This window comes from Pseudoliparis swirei, chromosome 11 (assembly GCF_029220125.1).
Source record: "Pseudoliparis swirei isolate HS2019 ecotype Mariana Trench chromosome 11, NWPU_hadal_v1, whole genome shotgun sequence".
Lineage (NCBI taxonomy): Eukaryota > Metazoa > Chordata > Actinopteri > Perciformes > Liparidae > Pseudoliparis > Pseudoliparis swirei.
In genome coordinates this window covers 23,530,288-23,553,125 of record NC_079398.1, presented here as the reverse complement: position 1 = coordinate 23,553,125, position 22,838 = coordinate 23,530,288, and the positions used below count along the sequence as shown (strand labels likewise).

The 22,838-nt window shown below is 43.1% G+C and overlaps 1 protein-coding gene across 1 annotated transcript; it reads right to left on the bottom strand.

Annotated features, from left to right (window-relative positions):
* Window positions 1-7,738: 7,738 nt before the first annotated feature.
* On the bottom strand, window positions 7,739-21,641 carry LOC130201155 (zinc finger protein 32-like). The gene is made up of 2 exons (XM_056425885.1): window positions 21,035-21,641; window positions 7,739-9,772 (listed from the first exon to the last, which is right to left on the bottom strand). The coding sequence occupies exons 1-2, from the start codon at window positions 21,225-21,227 to the stop codon at window positions 8,616-8,618; spliced, it is 1,350 nt and encodes a 449-aa protein (XP_056281860.1). The 5' UTR covers window positions 21,228-21,641; the 3' UTR covers window positions 7,739-8,615.
* Window positions 21,642-22,838: the final 1,197 nt, after the last annotated feature.

Here is a 22,838-nt window from a genome sequence, read left to right as displayed (position 1 = left end):
ACAACAACTACCATAGCATAACATAATATAACATAACATGACATACACTCTGTTCAAGTACTCTGAACATAATACTAACATATACATATAACATATAATACACATATAGTAACATATAATAAACTAAACTACAGACAAATGGGAGTAGCAGGTAGTGAAAGCAGGTAGTGCAATAAAAAGTGAAAGTACAAGGCTGAAAGTGACAGTGTATGTAAAGTGACGAGTGCAAAAGTGTCGATAGTCTGTCAATGTCCATTTAGCAGCCTGATGGCTCTCGGGAAGAAACTGTTCTCCAGTCTCTGTGTGCGAGACCGGATACTACGGTACCGCCTTCCAGAAGGCAGCGGGGTGAACAGTCTGAAGGCTGGATGATGGCAGTCCTTTAGGATCCTGCCAGTTTTCCTGAGGCATCGTGTGTGGTATGTGTCCTGCAGGGCTGGGAGCTCCCTACCGATGATGAACTCCGCAGTCCTGACCACACTACGTAGGGCAGTGGTCGCCAACCCGTAGATCGAGATCGACCGGTCGATCTCGGAGACGTTCCCTGTCGATCTCCAAAATAAAATGAAAATAAATTCAGAAACACATTGTTCCTTGTTTTCGAACAATTTCTGAAGTGTCTTCTGAAATGTTTTCTTTCTGACTGGAAGATCGACGTCAGAAAAGATCTCTGCCTGATTCATGAACGCCTGAAAACGGGTTCGCTTACACAGCCGTGTTGTCAGCTGTGCGCCCCGAAAGAGGGGAACGTACCACTACAGGTGGGGCGCAGGGGGAAATGCAGAAAGACCTTTATTGATAACTTCACATATTACACAAGCTCAAAGTACACCGACATAAAACTAAGTCATCAATAAATAAATGTTGAAATGCCTGTACCTTCGTGTACATGTTTACGCTACGGCATTAATAGGTTACGCCTGCGCATGCGCGACAGCGGAGATTCTTGGCGACTTGCCAGGTCTTACCTCCGTGAGTTGGGCTTTTCTGCTATTGTCCTTCAAAACAAAAGCTCAACATTGAGCTTTTTTTCTTGTCTGATAGAGCAATCTGGTTTACTTGAAAGTGATTGCAATTGTATTTATTCTATTATTTGAAAAGGGACAGATGCAGGAGTCACAAATGGTGATTCTCATATTTATTATTTTGAAAATTATTTAAATCTGAGGATGTCTGTACAGCTGATGTGAACGTAATCACCAACGGTCTGAGTTCAGAACCAATCCCAGATGAGAAAACTTTCATGAATACCAATTTGGCCCCGAAAAACTCGTCAGTGGAGTTGAGAAAATCACCAAATCAAAGACCAGGAGCTGGATGACTGACAGACAGCTCACAGACTGCCTCAGACTGGCTGTCTGTGATTATGAACTAACTACAAGCTCAGAGTTCAGTCACAGCCATGCACTGACTGGAGTCACATGGCTTGATGGCATTATGATGAGAGCTGAATTTACATGAGTTCCACTGACTGATCATGTTGTCAGTGTTGTGTTGTAATTGGATTGGATTCAATTTATTGTCATTGCTAGAGTACAGGTACAGAGGCAACGAAATGTAAATAAATACAACATTTATATTGGTAGTTCATCCAGCTGCTCATTGCAAATGTGTTTTTTCTTGTTCATGTTGTGTGCGGTTAACAAATATCGTACTTGTTATATTACACTTAAATTCTGTGTTCCTGGTCATATCAATTTGAACGCTGGACCAAAATGACAATTAGGCCAAATAAAAAGTCATAAGTCCAGTCTGGACAGTCGTTTTCTCTCAACGCCTCAATAGGTAGATCTTGCCGGCCATGAAGGCGGAGGTCGGGGATCTTGGGCTCAAAAAGGTTGGTGACCACTGACGTAGGGCCTTGCGGTCCTTGGCTGTGCAGCTCCAATACCACACTGTGATGCACCCAGTCAGGATGCATCTGTAGAAATTGGTGAGGATGACTGAATCCATGCTAAACTTCTTCAGTCTCCTCAGGAAGAAGAGGCGCTTCCAGGCCGCTTTGACCACCTTGTCTGTGTGAGCAGACCAGGTGAGGTAGTTACTGATGTTGACCCCGAGGAACCTGAAGCAGCTGACCATTTCCACTGCAGAACCGTTGATATGCAGGGGTGCGTGCTCCTCCACCTGCCGTCTCCTAAAGTCCACAATCATCTCCTTTGTCTTTCATTCATACGCACACATTGACTTCTTCCTTAACAGCAATTATATCGGATATTTTAGATTCGAAGATTCATCCTATAATTATTAGCGACCATGCTCCCGTAACATTTAGATGGAACAGGATTAACATACATAAACCTATCACTAGATGGCGCTTCAATACATCTCTTCTCAAAGAGCCTCAGTTTGACAGTCTCATTAAAAAAGAGTGGGTATCCTTCCTAGAAATAAATGATTACCCAGAGTCATCACCGACCCTTCTATGGGAAATAGGGAAAGGAGTTTTAAAAGGGAATAATCATTTCATTTTCCGTCTACAAAAAAAAGAAAGAAAAAAACGAAGAAGCTGAACTGGAACAACAAATCAACCAACTTGAAATCATTAATGCGAGCAACCAAACATTGGAAACCCAAAAAGAATTGAGAAAATATCAATAACAAATAAATGAAATAATAAATAATAAAACTCAATTCCTAATATACAGACATGTTCACCATAGCAATACATCTGGTACATATTTGGCAAGTCAAATTAAATGAAATAAAGAAAAAACAACAATCGCAATCATTAAAGACTCAACAGGGAATCCCACAAATTCACCCGATGAAATCAATAACATTTTAAGAAGTTTTTATGCTAATCTTTATTCATCTGAAAAGGACCCAAATCCAGAAGACATTAATTCATCTCTCAACAGCATTTACCACAGATTATCAAAGAACAAACAAACACACTTGACTCACCATTAACACAGGAATAACTTTTTGCTGCTCTCAATATCATGCCCAAAGCACCAGGACCTGATGGCTACCCTGCACAGTTCTATAAACACTTTTGGTTCATCATAGCTCCACTTTTTCACAAGATTGTAGGTGTGCGGAAAGAACAAAGAGTCGAGTAATTCCGTTTGACCGAGGTCATTTATTTTCCTTTCCAACACCTGTCCTCACCTCTTCCTGGTACCCTTTAACACCCCCCGTCACCAGGGCTACGCCCCTTTCCTTAAAGGCCCTCGTGAATTCCTACTCCCCTACATGCCTCCCCCCAGAATTCACCTAGCCCCCACCAAACGCTCAATGTCTCGGGGATTGAGCCGCACGACTCCGTGTCTCTGGGGCCGGGGGCAAGACCTCCGTTGGTGGGCAGGTAAAAGGGCACGAGGTCGCCCCCGTTATGGGGGTAAAGCTAGCCTTACCGGCTGGTCCAGGTCCAAATGTGCCGATTTAAGGCGGTCTACCGACACATATTCCAGGCGGCCGCCCATGTCGATCTTGAAGGCTTTGTCTCCGGTCTCCAGAACGCGAAACGGCCCGATATAGGGGGGTTGAAAGGTTCCCCGGTGGCAGTCCTGGCGAACAAGCACATACTCTGCTGACTTGAGGCTGAACGGGACGTACGACTAAGATGTGGGCAGGTTTGAACAGCCTGGCCTTTTCCCACAATGTTTCTCGCTCCTGGGTCGCAGACCAAGGATCTGTGACTTTGGGGATAAACTCCCCCGGGACCCGCAGTGGCTGTCCATAAACCAGCTCGGCAGATGAGGCCTGTAGATCGTCTTTGGGGGCCGACCTAAGCCCCAACATGACCCACGGAAGCCTGTCCACCCAACCACTGTCTTTGAGGCTGGCCCGGAGAGCAGCTTTCAAAGAGCGATGGAAGCGTTCGCACAACCCATTAGCCTGTGGGTGGTAGGCCGTTGTCCGATGGAGCTTCACCCCGAGGCTTCCTGCCACCGCATTCCAAAACTCCGATGTGAACTGCGGGCCTCGGTGCGAGGATACATCAGCTGGGGCTCCGAACCTGAAGACCCAGGTCAAAAATGAAAGCCCGAGCCACTTCCTCTGTCGTTGTCGATGACAACGGCACCGCTTCTGGCCAGCGAGTGGTTCGGTCTACCATTGTGAGGAGATACGTGAAACTCTGGGATGGGGGCAAAGGGCCCACCAAGTCCACATTCACGTGGTCAAACCTCCTTTCCGGCACCGAGAACTGTGCTAAAGGGGCCTTTATATGACGGTGGACCTTGGCATGCTGGCACACCACACAGGTCCCGACCCACTTTCGTACATCCTTTTTCAGCCCGTGTCAGACGAACTTTGCTGCCACCAACTTCTGCGACGCCTTCTTGCAAAGGTGTGACAGGCCATGCACCGCCTGGAAAACCTGTCGTCTCCAGCCGTCGGGAACCACCGACCGTGGCTGGCCTGTGGATACGTCGCACAGAAGCGTTGTGCCGGTCTCGCCAAACCAGGGGTCAGGAACCTTTTTGACTGGGAGAGCCATAAAAGCCAAATATTTCCAAATATATTTAATTGAGAGCCATATAGTATTTTTAACGTATAATTTTAATGTGACTTCTGGTGCTGCATGATGCTACGGTGCTACGGGGGGGGGGGGGGGGGGTGCAGGTGACTTTTTCTTTGCTCCGCCGGCATCGGAGCTCTGCAGCGCGCGAGACGGGGAGCCGAGAAGTGTTAACGCGACACGTAGAGAGAGAGTGACATGCTGTTGGTTACGATTGATACGATCAATAACAGACGGCTGTTTAGTTTAATAAAATAACAAAGACGTGCTCTTTAGGAAAAGGGACCTTAAATTACTTCTGCTGTAATCTGGCGCGATAGAGAAAATTACAGGGGGGCGGGCGGAGATTTGTTTTTTCTCAACTCAAAATTGTTTGGGAGCCATATGCCGTCACCGGAAGAGCCATATATGGCTCGCGAGTCATAGGTTCCCGACCCCTGCGCCAAACGGAACGTCCTCCAACCGCAGCCCCGTCCTCAATTCAAGAACGCCTGGGTCTGCAAGCTGCTCCTCGGCCATCTTGCTGTAGTCCAATTCCAACTGGACAGCCCCGGTGACGGCCCTGGAGAGGCAGTCTGCGACCAGGTTCTCCTTGCCTGCGACATGCTGCAGATCCGTCGTGAACTCTGATATGTAGGCGAGCTGGCGCTGCTGCCGCGCAGACCACGGTTCAGCGCTCTTCCTCATGGCAAACGTCAGCGGCTTGTGGTCCACATACGCGGTGAACTGCCGAGCCTCCAGCAAGAACCGGAAATGCCAAATGGCCAGAAAGAGGCCGAGGAGCTCCCGGTCGAACATACTGTACTTTCGTTCATTCGGGCGCAACTGCTGGCTGAAGAAAGTGAGCGGTTGCCATGCCCCCTTCATCCAATTCAATTCAATTCAGTTTATTTGTATAGCCCAATTTCACAAATTACAAATTTGTCTCGGAGTGCTTTACAATCTGTACACATAGACATCCCTGCCCCAAAACCTCACATCGGACCAGGAAAAACTCCCAAATAACCCTTCAGGGGGAAAAAAAGGGAAGAAACCTTCAGGAGAGCAACAGAGGAGGATCCCTCTCCAGGATGGACAGGTGCAATAGATGTAATGTGTACGGAAGGACAGATTTAGAGTTAAAATACATTCAATGAATATGACAGAGTGTATGAATAGTTCATAGTAGGCACATTCCACGATGGAGACCTCCACGATCCATCAGGCAGATGGCGGTGCACGCCGCCCACCGCGTAGTCCGAAGCGTCCGTGGTGATGGCAATCGGAACTTTAGGCGACGGGTGTGCTGCCAGCATTGTTGCCTCCGCCAGAGCCATTTTAGCGTCCACGAACGCCCGTTCCCGTTCTTCGGTCCAGTCCACCATCTGTTTGCTGGCCTTGTCCTTCAGGGCCTCGTACAGGGGCCGCATCAATTGGGCTGCTCGGGGAACAAAGCGGTGGTAGAAATTGATCATGCCTAAAAACTCCTGCAGGGCCCTCACTGTGAGTGGACGCGCAAAATTACTGACAGCCTCCACCTTTGATGGGAGGGGAATCGCCCCGTCCTTTGTGATGCGATGTCCCAGAAAGTCAATGGTGGATAATCCAAACTGGCATTTAGCCCGGTTGATGATCAACCCATGCTGACTGAGGCGATGAAACAATATCCGGAGGTGAGACATGTGCTCGGCCCTTTATGTACTGGCAACCAGTATTTCGTCCAAGGAGACAAACAGAAAAGGCAGGTCCCTCAGCACCGTGTCCATCAGGCGCTGGAACGTCTGCGCTGCATTCTTGAGTCCGAAAGGCATCCTCAGGAGCTCCAACAGGCCGAACGGCATTTTTTGCCCGTTTGCAGTGCGCCATCCGGGTACTTTCAGTGCACTGAATTCTGCTGGTTTTGTCAGTGTGGCGCCCTAAGCACTGAAAGTCAGTGCTCGAAGTGCTCAAGTGTCCGGTTGTAGACACAGCCGAAGTGTCCTCTTTTTCACAAACTCAAATCTGGTCACCCTACTTAAAGACATAACAAAATGGATGACCTGCAATTTCTTGATGTTTAATTCTGAAAAAACTGAAGTTATTTTATTCGGCCCCGAGCACCTCAGAGATCAATTATCTGGTGATGTGGTTTCTGTAGACGCCATTGCTCTAGCATCCAACACCACTGTAAAGAATCTCGGCGTTATCTTTAATCGGGACTTGTCCTTTCCCTCCCACGTGAAGCAAATCTCACGGACTGCATTTTTTCATCTACGTAATATATAAAAAATCATAAACATCTTGTCTCAAAAAGTTGCAGAAAAATTGGTTCACACGTTTGTTACTTCTAGACTGGATTACTGCAACTCCTTATTATCAGGCTGCTCTAATAATTCTCTTAGGTCCCACCAGTTGATCCAGAATGCTGCAGCTCTTGTACTCATTAAAACTAAGAATAGAGATCACATCACTCCTGCACTAGCTGCTCTGCACTGGCTTCCCGTAAAATCAAGAATCACTTTTACAATTCTTCTCTTAACCTACAAAGCCATGATTGGTGATGCACCATCATATCTTAAGGAGCTTGTATTACCATATTGCCCCACTAGAGAGCTGCGCTCACTAAATGCAGGGCTACTTGTAGTTCCTAGAGTTTAAAAAACTAGGATGGGAGCCAGAGCCTTTAGTTATCAAGCTCCTCTTTTATGGAATCAGCTTCCACACAGTCACCTCATTTAAGAGTAGACTTAAGACTTTCCTCTTTGATAGCGCATATAGTTAGGGCTGAATCAGGTTCACCTGGTCCAGCCCCTTGACATGCTGCTTTAGTCTTATAGGCTGCTGGGGGACGTTTAGGATACCCTGAGCACCTATCTCCTCTTGCCTCCCTCCTTGTGGATGAAGGGCAGGCAGCTCAGGGCGACTGCATTGTTGTGGTACTTTTCTTCTTTGTACATTATTGTGTATTCATAGCTCTCAAGGTTACAGCCCACCATTGCATGCTGGGCAATAGGTGCTTGTGATCTGTCAGTAAGGCGAGCAACTAAGGTGAACTTGTTCTAATAGTTTAAACAGTATTCATAAAAAAGTGATAATTTGTAAAAAGTTCTTCTTTAATTCAATTTAAGTTTCACCCCATTTTTGGGTTATTTAATTTAGCCAAATTATCATAACCTGCCAGTAACCACAAAGATATGCTCAATATTTTTTAGATTGTATTTAATTATCAAATAAACTCAGATAACAGGGTGGACTGGATGTAACAGAGTGGGAATCATATCAGTGAATAATACATTTCATAAATGAAGGCAATTCATTCAACATTTTATATGCACATTTTAAATGTAACTTCCATGAACAAACATTCATCATGAACACACATATTTAGTTTAAAAAGAAAAACCGGCTGCTGCAGCTTGGTTACAAACTCTGGACAAATATGGAAGAACAACATTGAACTGAAGTCATTGTGGTGGAAACATTGGCTGAACTTTCCAAATGTGTGTGAGCCACCAAGAAAACAACAACACATTACTTGAATAGCTGTTACAATACGAGTGAATCAAAGAGAGAACGTTCGGTCAACAAAAGGTAAAATATTCACGTCTTAAAACAAAGGAATCCCTAAATCTCAAAGAGAGGAGATCAGGAGAGGATGATGTTGAAGAAGAAAGGAGGAAGGAGGCAATTAACCACAATTCTTTTCTCAATTCAGTCATTCTTCAGTTATGGAATACAATGTCAGTTTCTACAATAAAACTGACATTGTAAAACAATTTAAATTCATATATACATGGCAATACATAACACATGAAGCACAAGACAATAACAGAGAAACTCATAGCAAAAAATATGAATTGATGTGTAGCTTGATCTTAGCTGAATACTATGGTGTCAGATCAGTCGCAATAATTGTAAATGCAATCACACACACGAACGCGCACGGAACAATTCACAAATAGATCAAATTTTACAAATGCACACAAAAAGATCCACAAATACATTCATGCACACGCAAGTAAATTACGATTAATACAAATTTAAAGAAAAATCACAAATATATTTATGCATTTATTTGTGGATTTGTCTATTTGGTTGTGGATTTATAGACTAATTTGTTTCTCTAGTGTGGACAATTAAATGTTTCAAAATTTGCTTTTGTGAAAAAGTTTTACTTCAAATTGAACAACTACATTTGTTCTCCTGTGTGGACATCCATGTGTATTTTTAGATCACTATGGAATCCAAATATTTTGTCACAAGAAGAGCATTGAAATTGTTTCGGTCCTGTGTGGACAGTCATGTGAATTTTCAGGTGTCCCTTACGTGTAAATGTTTTACTACAACGTGAACAACTAAATGGTTTCTCTCGTGTGTGGACAGTCAGGTGAAAGTTCAGGTTTCCTTTTTGTCTAAATGTTTTACTACACACAGAACAACTAAATGGTTTCTCTCCTGTGTGAACATACATGTGTCTCTTTAGAGCGTTTTTGAATCGAAATGTTCTGTCACAAAGAGAGCATTGAAATGGTTTCTCTCCTTTGTGGACAGTCATGTGGCTATCCAGCTGTACCTTACGTGTAAATGTCTTACTACAAACTGAACAACGAAATGGTTTCTCTCTTGTGTGGATAAACATGTGTCTCTTTAAACCCTTCTTGATTCGAAATCTTTTGTCACAAAGCGAGCATTGAAATTGTTTCTCTCCTGTGTAGGAGCTGGTGGGTTTCTCCAGATGTCCCTTGTGGTCAAAGCTTGCAGCACATTCAGGCAAGTTGATTGATGTATTTCTAGTACTACAGTCCACATCACTTACAGGTACTTCTTTGTTTTGCAGAGGGTTCACATCTGACTGAGGTTCCCGAGTCTTCTCCCAATCAACACTGTCCTCAGTCTCATCAGTATCTGGTCCTGAATCACTTTCTGGATCTAACTTCCTGTCTGGTTCTGGTCCTCCACAATCCGCTCCATCAGCTTCTGTTTCCATCTGTTCATTTTGTCTTTGATGAAGCTGAGAGGACTGAACTTCCTCTTCATCATCTTCACTCTTTACAGAAGTGAATGATGGCTTGATACCAGCCTCCTCCAGCCCTGGTAGTTGCTCTCCCTCCTGATTGGTTGAGAGTTCCTCCTGGTCCTCTTTCATGTGGGGGGGCTCTGGGTCCTCCTGTTCCTCTTTAATGTGGGGGGGCTCTGGATCCTCCTGTTCCTCTTTAATGTGGGGGGGCTCTGGATCCTCCTGTTCCTCCTTAATGTGGCAGGGCTCTGGGTCCTCCTGTTCCTCTTTAATGTGGGGGGGCTCTGGGTCCTCCTGTTCCTCTTTAATGTGGCGGGGCTCTGGTTCCTCTGGAGAATAATAAAACACATTAATAAGTCTTAGAAATCTCATATTAAACTCTTTATTATTCAGGAGGTTTATTAATGAAAAAGCAGTGAATTAGTTGTGAATGAGAGAAGCATGACATCTAAATAAAAAGCTGCTGCTGTCATTAATCGTCCTTTTATTCATAAAGAACAATATAATAAAGCCTTGGACTGCAGAGGAGGAGGAACCAGTCCTCCCATCAGGGACGTTCCAGTGAAGCAAACGCAGCCTGAAGCTGGAGAGCAGAAGATCTGAGCAAGAAAACTAAATCTGAGTACATGAATACAGTTTGAGCACAAATCCAAGAGCCTGTGAGGTGTAGTACAGTAAAAAAAAGGACAATGAGGTGTTGTGCAGTCAAAAGTAAAATCTATACCTCTAACATGTTTCAAACTCGCGGCCCGCGAATGAATTATCTTTGGCCCGCATGATAAAATCTATTTTCTATTAGAGCTGGCCCGCCGGTATATCGCACCACCATAATACTACAAATCCCACAATGCACTGTCCGTGTGTCGGCACGTCAATCGCGGGCCCGCGAATGTGCGCCTCAGTGTGTTTTACATATCACTTCTGTCAACTTTCAACTATCCCTCTCCCAAAAAAATGGCTAAACGAAAGGTGGAATTTGAAAACAGGAGTTTAAGACAGGTGGAGGCTCAGTGTATGTTCAGGATGTAAATGGTAAAGCTGTCTGTCTTCTGTGCAGAGACAGTGTGGCTGTAGTGAAAGAACACAACATACGGGCGCGATCACACCAGACGAGACTTTTAAAAGAGCAACCGCTCCAAAACCGCCTTGGGAAAAACAGCGCGTTGGAGTCGTTTTCGATATAGAATTATAAAGCTCTTCGTAATTAATTACCACGAATATGAGCGTCTCCTCGGGAAAACAGGCGCGCCTAAAGACGCTGGAAAAACGCACCGCGCGGCATTTGAAAGACATTCACACAGCGATTTGCCCATTTTGAAGCCCAACAATGCAGGTTTGAACTGCTCAGTAACCCATTTGCATCTGAAGTGGAAAACGCGCCATCAAACCTCCACATGGAGCTGATGGAGCTCCAACGCAGTGACACGCTGAAGGCAACATATGAGTCTGTAAAAAGTAAGAAGTAACGTAAAAAACGTGGTTATTTATTCCGTGGCGGATGGCGGAAAATATTTTTCCACGGTGAAAGGCAACAGAGATAAGCCACGCCCCCTCACCGACACGTATGACGCGTTTAACCCATAAATAACCAACTCAGGAGAGTAAAGCGCTGCCAGTTCTGTTTGTGACGGTTCATCCACATGCTGACCAGTGAACCGGGTTCATCCACATGACCAATGAACATAGTTCATACACATGCTGACCAGTGGATCTCCAGGACCTTTCCATGACTAAACCAAATTTCCATGACATTGTGAAAACTCTGTGTACACATGAACAAGTGAGAATATGTAGTATTTAAACTAACAATGAGAATTACAAAGCATACCGTATATATTCCGTGTAAATTAACATTTGAAGATAACACATTTGCATTACTTTTCCAAACATTTTGGGATTTTATTTTTTTCAATTACTTTTCTAGGCCTGGAAATAGCCATTTAAAAATTCAATGACTTCCAGGTTTTCCTTGACCGTGCGAACCCTGTTTTGAATTAAGGGAGCCATAGAGAATGCATTGAGAGCTCTGTTTTTTGAAAAGAAATGGATTTAACATGGGAGTCAATGGGAGAGGTCTGGGGCGATTTTCATTTCGCCCAAAGTCGCCCCAGAAGGGGCGGGGCCATTAATCGACTTTAGGCTGACTGAATGACTGTTACCTGATTCGACAATGACATACAGAGGCAGATCAGACGGTCTCGTGGTAGAATCCGACAGACTTTTTTTTTTTTCTTCCCCTAGGCAGTGTGTCGCCCCAATCGCCCTTATGGACAAGCCGCCCCTGGTAGTAAAGTATAACGTACAATATGTAAGGTGTCGTACAGTAACAAATATAATATGTAACTGTCCCTGTGAGATGTATCGTAGTAGAAAAGTCTGACCGTGTTTGAATACTGCAGCACAGTACATGATGTGAACACTTCCTCCACAACAGTTCAGTAAAGTTAGAAAGATATTCACAGATTCGGACTTCCCGGCTCAATAGCTCTCTCACGACAAGGAGTTAACACAAACAACACCTCTCTGTGATCGTAGTGATGTCGACAACAAGCTACAACCTTCATTTTACCAAAAAAAGCCGGTCTCCGAGATCGATGAATAACGTTGGTCTCAATGTGCGATCAGCTGTGAGACCGAAGCCCAGGGACCGTCTGCAAAAAGCAATCCAGGAAAAACATATTCCGAAAATATTCAATATCTCCACTGAAAGACTGTGTAGGCTGACAGAACTTATACCATACGTCAAATGGCCACCCTGTGTTGTACTACAGTTGTCATTTTGAAAATAACTCATCTTAAATAATTATTATATTTAATATTTTATGGAAGAAATCTTCAATAGCTCCACTGTTATCAAGTGTAGGATGAAACCATTCATTTCCTACATCAATGGGCTCCACATGAGTGGAATACACCTCTTACTTTGGAGAAAATAGATTTTAAATATTTATTATGAATATTTTGATATCATTTATGGAAACAATCTTCAATAGCGTCACTGTTAACAAGTGTAGAGTGAAATCATTCAATATCTACATCAATGGGCTCCACATGAGTGGATGACACCGCTTATTTTGGTGAAATGTGTTTTTGAATATTTTTTATGAATATTTTGTCATAATTTATGGAAACAATCTTCAATAGCTTCACTGTTATCAAGTTTAGAGTGAAATCATTCAATATCTACATCAATGGGCTCCACATGAGTGGACTACACCTCTCATTTTGAAGAAAAAAGATTTTGAAGAATTATTATGAATATTTTGTCAGAATGTATGGAAACAATCTTCAATAGCGTCACTGATATCTAGTGTAGGATGAAACCATTCATTTCCTACATCAATGGGCTCCACATAAGTGTCCTACACCTGGCCGGCTATACCTCATGAATCATTATACCATGGGTTTAATCGTGTACGGCACGAGAGAGCAAATTGCCAGGCAAGGGTTAAAAAAGGTGAGTAATTAAATTATTACTTAACATCAAGTTGCTTTGAAACAATCCATTTGAAAAAGCAGCTTTAGTTTTTTGGTTGTTCCGTTGGAGGAAAAATACATAATGCATACTGGGTACATTCTATTTGAGTTTTGCAGCAAAATACAATTATTTTTCCATTTTTACGCATGTTGTCAGGTCACATTTGATGACTATGATGGAGCCATTGGATTTGTCAACATAAGAAATGTGCACTGGAAGTTTGTGGTGAGTATGCAGCTGGTCATGTGGTACAATGTGCCTTTACAGCATTCATGTATGGCTCATTGTTGTGAATGTATTTTAAGGTTATCAATCTTAAAATTGCTTTAAATATTTATAACAACCTACAATCAAGTCAATATAACTAAATCTACTTTAATGTTAAATACAAGTTTGATGACAAGTTAATGTAATTTTTCATAAATTGTCATTTATAAATGAAGAGACAATGAGATTGTATATTTGTATCTAATGTAGCTGCATTGTGTACATGCACATCTGTAGCATGTGGATTGATTTTAAGACTGTTCTTTTAGTTTTAAATGTCTTCATGGTCGTCATCCCTATCTTAAAGCTCCACTATGTAGTTTTTCCCTTTTAGCGCCCCCTTCAGGTTTTTAGGTATTTAACGTTTACTTCAGTGTCGTAAATACCCAGTTACGATAGATGCAGCCTCGCATACACTTGTATTGAGTTGGGATCATGTGTTGTCCTGTATTATAATATTATTATTATTATTTGTACGTGTCACGGGTTATAAAAGGTGACGAGGGGGAGTTGACGCGAGGTTTGTTTTGTTTGGAGCGCGCTGACAGGCGGCGGACTCAGAACGGCAGCAATCTGGCGACTTTCTATTTTGGATTCATACCAACGGGCGGGATCACTAATAGAAGACTGCGCAGGAACACTGAACTGGCCCAGCACCTACCGGACTAGGGTGAAGTAGCGCGGGGATTGAACGCGGCGCCTCGCCATGTTTCCGCCTGGTCGATCAGCTGTTTGCCAGCTTTTTTTGGGGGGGGGGGGGTGCGCGTGTGCAATCATTTACTTTTGTTTTGGGGGACTGCAAATGTGGAGTACGTGTGATCGAATACAATATTGTTGACAACACCAAAAAGCTACATAAAAAAGCCACCCTTATACTGTAGCTGCGAGCGTGGAGTGGCACTATATGACATTGCGTAATCACTGCCAGAAAGCAGGTTGAAGTACATCCGCCGGATGGACCGGGCGGCTCCAGAATCTTACATAGGTTATTTCCCCACAGACCCCCGATGGCAATAGCGGAGACGCAAATTGTCATATTAAAAGTCATTGTAGCGGCACCATTTTTTTCAAGCTGTTATTTTAAGGTGCCAAAAGTTACATAGTGTTGCTTTAATGAAAAATATATATATGATTATTGTCCAATCAAAGCACTTGAATCATCAAACAGGATCCCATTGGTAGTCCCCACTGCTACTCTAACAATTTGAGTTTTCTTTGAATGAGTATGACCCCATATTGTGGAACTTATTTTTAGACTAATATTCAGTACTTTCAAGTAAAATGTTAAAATATGCCTATTTAACATGGTTTGTTTCTTTATTTTCTCACAGTTGTGATTATCTTGTGTACAATAAATATACTTCCAATGTTGCTCAATCATTTAGGTTTTACATAAATAAAATGTATTATGTTATTATTCTTGCTGTTGTTGGTAAGTTTAAAATATGGCATGCTTTTACACTATATTACTTTTTAAAACAGTATCTCCATGCCCTTTCAAACCACATATTTGTGGTTGATCCTCTGCAAGGGTCAAATGAAGTTGACGACTCCAGAAAGGCTGGCCAAAGATTTGGGTAATATTAATTAGACTATGGGAAATATATAATGTTATACACATCTTTAGTAAGGCCATAGAGTAAGTGCAAATGTAAACCAACATTATTTTCCTTTCATCCTGCAGACAGTATTTCAAAATGCGCTGGAACAGACTTGGAAAGGAGGACTGGGTTAACATCAAGTGGCAGCCGGGCCAGATAACCCACACCTGCCAGAAAGATGGCAGCAGTTGTGGGATCTTTGTCATGCAGGATATTTAATGCAACCTTTTGTATTTCTGATAGATTCAACAATATGCTGTTTTACTATGTCAATTCATACAAGGTGTGTTGTTTTGCCATTTGACAGATGGCCAAGATGACGGTGATGGAACTTCCAAAGATTCCGCAGCATTTTCGCATCAACTCATCTAAACAATCTCTTGAAAAGCTAAGAAGAGACATGGCTGAAGACATTCTAAAACAATCAGGTTTTGTTCAAAATATGTAATCAATATTTGTTTGACTTAATACATAATTGACACAAATATACATGTATTTATTTCTAGTTTCAAAGGATGAGCTCTGTTCCTTCTGTGGAATTGAGGACCTGCCCAAAACTGCTGTTGATGCTGTTTGGGTGAGACTTGTTTTTAGACAATCTGAGTTGTGGATAATCTGTAGATAACCTGGAGTGAGTTTCAAGGAATAAGTGTCCTTGAGCAAGGCACTGAACCCCCAGTTGCTTCACCGCAGCCCACTGCTCCTTAATAACTAAGGATGCAGAGAACTAATTTCCCCTTGGGGATTAATAAAAGTGTATATTAAAAATAAAAATAAATTAGTAATCAAATATTGTTAACTTGTATGCATAACATCAGTGGTCCCCAAACTACGGCCCGCGGGCCGGATTCGGCCCGCCTCCCCATTTGGACCGGCCCCCTGAACAATACCAGAGACGCGTTCCGATTTATTATTTTTTTCACCTGGCCCGCTGCCGTTGAGATTGCAGTGAGACGCGGAGAAAATGTGGAGTGTTGCTCTTCGCAATAGAACATCTTTGATGGGACGTGTCGCGTCTCGGCCAATCAGCGATCAGATGTCCACAGCGTTTGGGAAGTTAGGTTAGCTTGGATGTTAGCCCACTACATCTGCTGCCGTCACCCTGCACGGTGTAGCGATACTAACAAAGTACCCGTACATTAAAAACGATGTGATTTAGCATATTTTTAGAATCGATACTTCATTAAAAGAGCGATCAGAGCGCACGCGCTGCTTCGCTCCGTTAAATGCTGTCTGCACGCGCACGCACTCACAGCGAGTGGCGCGCGCATCCAGGATTTTTCCTGGGTCAAAATGAGTCTTCGGTGCTCTCAAAAAAAAAAATGTTGCGCGCACAGCGCGCACCGTCTGCCCATGCAGGTCGGGCTGTTGAGTGAGTGATCAGCAGCTGACCTCACAGTTGCAGGGCTCTCAAGTTTTGAAGACAGGCAAGCGTGAGATTTCCATCAGCACCCGATACAGCTGACCGTTGCGCGCGCCGGCATCGAGCCGAAAAGAGTTGTTGACGGGGGGGGGGGGGTGCTTGTGACTATTTTTTTGCTCCATCCCAATGCGCGCAGACCGGCGTCTGAGCTCTGCAGCGGAACAATCGATCGGCGTATTGAGCACCCCTGCATTCAAGCATTAAATAGCCGAGAGGTTTTTTCAGCGTGAGGAATTCGATGTGTGGCGGGAGTGCGTGAGATAAGACCGAAATGCGTGAGTCTCACGCTCAATGCGTGAGACTTGAGAGCCCTGCAGTTGCGTATTGATCAGACAAGAAGAGACGCTTATCAACTCCAGTGTTATCCCTACTATTATAACAGGGTGAAATCTCCACCTGCCACAATGTAATCCCCCCCCCCCCCATATTTTTAGTATCGATACTACATTAAAAGAGCGTGAGTGATGCGCGCGCACCACTCAGCCGTGATGCGTGAGCACACTCTCACTTCTCACTAGCCCCCCCCCCCCCCCCCGGCTGGCCCTCCATCAGACAAGGCAAACATTATGTGGCCCTCACAGGAAAAAGTTTGGGGACCCCTGCATAACATGTTTCCTAAAGTTTCCATTTTTTAAATATGTTGAATTTATTCATCCCCATGTAGATTCAGTGTGCAACTTGCTCAAGATGGTTTCACACGCAGTGCCTTGGGATGACAGCAGCACAAATACCAAACAAAGATACCCCTTGGTATTGTGTGTTGTGTAACTGAACACTTAGGAATGTGTATGTCTGACTTTCAGATAAACTTGTTGACTTCAAGTTTGTCAAGTTAAATGTTGTTCAAGCCGAACCAGTCATGTATATATTGGTATCTGATCGTTCATAAAGATTAAATGTGGGAACTACTTGACTACTATGATGGCTCTTATTCTAATGTGTGTGATACTATTTTTTTATTCAAGACATATAAAGTACGAAGAATAGGTTTACAATTGCACTAATTTGACCAAATCACTGATATTACCAGACTTTAAGTCATGACCACTGGGTTACATGTTTTTTCAGAAGAAGCAATTAGTTAATATAAGATCTATTGTATGTTTGAGTATGTATAATAAATCATGAAAGTGCTCCTTAACCAATATGCTGGTTTCTGGAAAGCAAATAGGACACCGTTTTACATTGTATCGATGCTAAACACATTTCGGTTCAAAATAATCCAAATTGAACAAACAATCTTAAATACACATTGCTTTTTCATAATCAATAGATATCCTGGTGACTGAGGAGAAAATGGTGCCGCTACACTTTGTCCTAAAAACGAAACTGAGACCCCGTTTACACAATGGGAAAACGCATATATTTTCATGCGTTTTAGCCTTTCATTTACACAAAAACGGAGGTTTTATCACGGAAAACGATCATTTCTAAAAACTCCGGCCAAAGTGGAGATTTCTGAAAACTCTGTTTTTGTGTTTGCATGTTAACTAAGTCAAACAGAGTTTTAGGTTGTCAAACGTCACAGTATGCGACTAAAAATGCTTCCCGTCATGTGAGCGTCCTATGTTTACAGTTAGTTTGCTTAGGTTCGCCCGAGTTATTTCCTCCTTGACAGGAGGATACTCCTCGGAGGTCTCGGACGGGTACTGTTCTAAGAACAATGCCAACATATCCCTATATTTAGTTTGGCATGATTCCCAATCCACATTATCGAGTGCTTTATTTGCCTTATAATCTAAGGCGACTCGAAGCAGCAGCTCCACTTCGCTGTCTGTCCATACAAATGAACCTCGCTAAGGAAAAGGAAGTTGATCGTGTTTTTCGTAGTTGTTGTTGGTTTTGAGAATTCTGATTGGTTTGCATGTCTTTATCCTTCTTGTTACACTGCCGACTACAGGTTTGGCATAGTTATGATGGCGCATTTATGCGGGTTCATATAAACAGAAACTTTTTTGAAAACGACCTTGTGTGTACAACGTTATTTTTGAAAACGGAGGGGCAGAAATATTTGTTTCTGTAAATACCCGGCTATGTGTAAATGTGGCCTGAGATGATTAGAAGAGATCTTCTGAAGAAAGTATTGTAGTTTTACCAATACAGGATTGGTGGTTAAACATCATTTTATTTAAAATTATGCAAAAGCACATCATCAATATAGCTGATCTAGTACAACAAAGGAGAAGCAATTGATGTAGGAAATATTGTCAGCCTACACTTTACTACAGTGGATATATTGAATATTGTCTCCATAAAATATTTAAAATAATTCCTAATAATTATTCATGATCGTATTTCTTCAAAATAACAGGTGTAGTACACTCATGTGGAGCCCATTGATGTAGGAAATGAATGGTTTCATCCTACACTTGATATCAGTGATATTGAAGATTGTTTCCATAAAATATGACAGAATATTCATAATAATTTTTCAAAAACACATTTCTCTAAAGTATGAGGTGTAGTCCACTCATGTGGAGCCCATTGATTTAGATATTGGATGATTTCACTCTACACTTGATAACAGTGACGCTATTGAAGATAGTTTCCATAAATGACAAAATATTCATAATAATTATTTAAAATCTTTTTTCTTCAAAGTAAGAGGTGTAGTCCACTCATGTGGAGCCCATTGATGTAGAAATAGCTGATTTCACTCTACACTTGATAACAGTGAAGCTATTGAAGATTTGTTTCCATAAAATATTAAATATAATTCATAATAATTATTTAAGATGAGTTATTTTTAAAATAACAGCTGTAGTACAACACAGGGTGGCCATTTGACGTATGGTGTAGGTTCTGTCAGCCTACACAGTCTTTCAGTGGAGACATTGAATATTTTCGGAAAATATGTTTTTCCTGGATTGCTTTTTGCAGACGGTCCCTGGGCTTCGGTCTCACAGCTGATCGCACATTGAGACCAACGTTATTCATCGATCTCGGAGACCGGCTTTTTTTGGTAAAATGAAGGTTGTAGCTTGTTGTCGACATCACTACGGCAGGGTTTTTCCTGCATAGAGAACATTTGGGCGCGCGCCTAAGCCGTTTTCCCGAGCGCCTAAGGCAAAAAAAAGTCTGCGATGAAAAAAACAAAAAATCACCGCTGAACGAGGCGCGCACCGGCATCGGAGCTCTGGCGCGCGCGAGCCGAGAAGAGTTGTTGGGGGGGGTGAGAGTGTGCTCACCGCAGAGCTTCGATGCCGGCGCGCGCATCGCTCTGTCGCGCGAGCCGAGAATTGTTTGCGGGGGGGAGACGAAAATTACAGAGTGGCGGGTGGAGATTTCACCCTGTTATAATAGTAGGAGAAACAGTGTCTTCTTGTCTGATCAATACGCAACTGTGAGGTGCGCGAATGGACCGAGCGGCCAGCTGCTGATCACTCACTCAACAGCCCGACGTGCATGAATAGACGTTTTGGGAGCACCGAAGACCCATTTTGACCCAGGAAAAACCCTGCACTACGGTCACAGAGAGGTGTTGTTTGTGTTTTAACTCCGTGTCGTGAGAGAGCTATTGAGCCGGGAATTCCGAATCTGTGAATATCTTTCTAACTTTACTGAACTCTCCAGAACTGCAGAGCGCCCAACTCTCACGGTTTCGCCGTGTGACACACGCTTTTGCATGTTTTCACACGCTCTCACGCCACACAAGCAATTTCTCACGGCAAAAGAAATTCTGATTTTGGGCCGAGACGTGTTGGTTTCTTTTCAAACTGCGACGATAGATGGCGCATCTATAAACCTGTTCGCTGCATAGACATCCTATTCACCCCAAAGAGTCCGGAAGTTAGCAACAGATGAAGATTTTCAAACCAACACGAGCAGAGACTACGGTGTGTTAATGCAGGTCTCTCAAGTGTCACGCATTGTGCGTGACAGTCACGCACTCCCGCCACACATCGTATTTCTCACTGAAAAAACTCTCGGCTATTTGATGTTTTAATGTGCCGCAGCACGCAAACATGAGCTGGCCGCGCTGCCCTCACCGTGGAGGAATCAAGCGCTCCCCTGGAGTTCTGCTGTGAGGTGCCACTTATCAGCCAATCAAAAAAAAGAAATGGGCTACACAATATCCAATCAGAAAAAAACTTATCTGTTGTATCTGGGTGAGATTTGATCCAGCAACCAATGAAAATAAAGCATCCTGGATAGATATGTCACTCTTGCCTGTCTTCAAAACTTGAGAGCCCTGTTAATGACATTTGGTTCAATTAAGTTCTCACTCTTAAACTTTAAATCTTGAAATAATGTGTTGTGTTTGTGCGTGTGATTTTGTGTGTTGATGTAAACTCAGCTGTCATAAGGAGCAGCAGGAGAGCACCATGTTAACCTCTTGGTATCCTGCATGCTCAACACATCAGAGCATTGTTTGTTAAGGCTGCCCACATAGCATTTATCACTATTTGCAGGCCTAGGAAAAGGACCATCTCAAAAAATTTCCAAACAGCTCTTTGAACAAGTAAGATGTATTATAAAGAATTTAACATAAAGACAGGACATTTGTGCAATAGAATTAGTCATGTTTTTGTAAATGAGAGAAGAGTTATTCAAACACATTTTAATTCTTTAAGGTAGCAAAGATGCCTCGTAAAAGACCTTTGCCAGGCCAGAATGCAGGGTACAACATGGGTAGCCTACAACATGGGCACAACGCCAAATTAAATCAAATTTCCTGATATTTGAGCCACCAACGTGTGTGTCTGCGTGCGCGGCAAAATATTGGTCACCCCCGACAAAATCTCACTTCAAGGTTTTTTAAAAAGTTGGCAGCTCTGGAACTGGTTCCATCAGATTAAAGTGATAAACAAAGAGAACCAACCTGTTCGTTGTAACCGAACTTTCGGGTTGAACACAGCGTCCAGTAGTTTCCGGTGTCGCTCGTTTTCCTCTTTAGAACTACAAAGTTCCTCCTCGTACTCTGCTATCGTTCTGTCAAACAGCCCACATATCTCTTGCGCAGCCGCAGTTAATCGCTGGTTGACTAAACGTCTCAGCATTTGGACTTTACACATGTTCACGAGCTCACAGAAACGTTTCCTCCAGACAACTCCGTTAAAAACGTTTCGCTCACTCGGACCCGCTGCTCACTCGGTGTCGCTCGGCTCCGCTCGGGTCCGTGTATCTCCTGCTGGCACGCTGACGTCATGAGCTCCGCAGGACACGAGGAGACAATCTGGACGTTTCCAATGAAGCGGAAAACACAGAGTCACTCGGACAGGGTCACGTGGACATTGTGGGTGGACAACGGTTAAGGTTCAACATGCGGTCCTTTTAACAGCCGACTTCCGGTCGTAATCCGTTGTTGTCATAGTTACGGCAGCCGTTGAAAATAGGAAAAGAACACATAGCAGTCCTCTTGAATGCGTATTGTTTAATTCCGCCTGTCAAACCGTCTCGTATAGTCTCTGGTCTAACAATGCCGGCCGGACAAGACGTAACAGAGTTCTTTGAGGAAAAAGAGTCCGCTCAACTTCTTCTTCTTCTTCTTCTTCTTCTAGTTGTAGTTTAATGGTGGTTGGCATTCATTAGTGTTGTTACGAGATATGCCGACGCTTCGTAGCGTGTGTCGAGTAATGGAGGGGGCGTTTCTCGAAGCGCGAATCGAGTCTTGCTTCATTTAGGAGAGGAGCCAAAAATGATGAAGTACGAAGCCTCGCTGCCCGGCTGTATCACGTGACTGCTTTTGCCGGTTAGGTTTGACTGCAATATAAACCCCTCAGGCTCCATTCAAAATGTGGGTTGTTGGTTGAGAGTTTGGAGAGTTTAGAGAGTGAGGAGAGAAGGATAGGTGATAAGATGGAACTGTTGAGAAACTGTTATTTCTGAATAAAAATGAATAAAATGTCCCCTGTCCTGTACATCACAGTCCAAGTTACACAAGCATATTCAGTCCCCTCTTCCTAGTTACACAAGCACTTTCACTGTCCTCTGCCTGCTTAAGCCCATGCCATTTTCCTAAAGTGACATAATAACATTACACAACCTGCCATATCATATGATACTACCAGTTTGGGAACATTTACACACAGAATACATTCAAACTATATTTTATTATGCACATATGTGATCATTTATGTACAGAAATGATTTGGTCAAACATTTTTGTCATTCATAGTCATTCCCAACAGCCATAACAGACACACACACATTCAATGCATCACATGATGTGGTTCAGATACAGCTGCCTGTGATTATACACTTGGCCAGTAGGTGGTTTCGTGAGCACATGAAGCTTCGAGAAATGAACCCTTTCTCGAACCAATTGGCTGAAGTGGGTCGATGCCTCATGAGGCTTCATCTCACCATCACTAGCATTCATATTATTATCATACAATATACAATAGACTTACATTCTTTACCCCAAACCAAACCGTCAACTCAAGTTGAAACGTTGCGTGTTGTTTATGTTAAAACAGGAAGTAAACAAATTGCCCTTCCCCAAACTACGGCCCGCCTCCACATTTGGCCCTGCCCGCTGAACAATACCAGAGTTGCATTCTGATTTTTTTTTTGTCTGGCCACGCAAATCCTAGACTAGCCCCTGTCAAAGAGAACGGAATAATGGCGAAAAGGTTAGGTAAGATCCCGGAAAGGGTTATTAATATTTGGTTATGTGTGGCTTT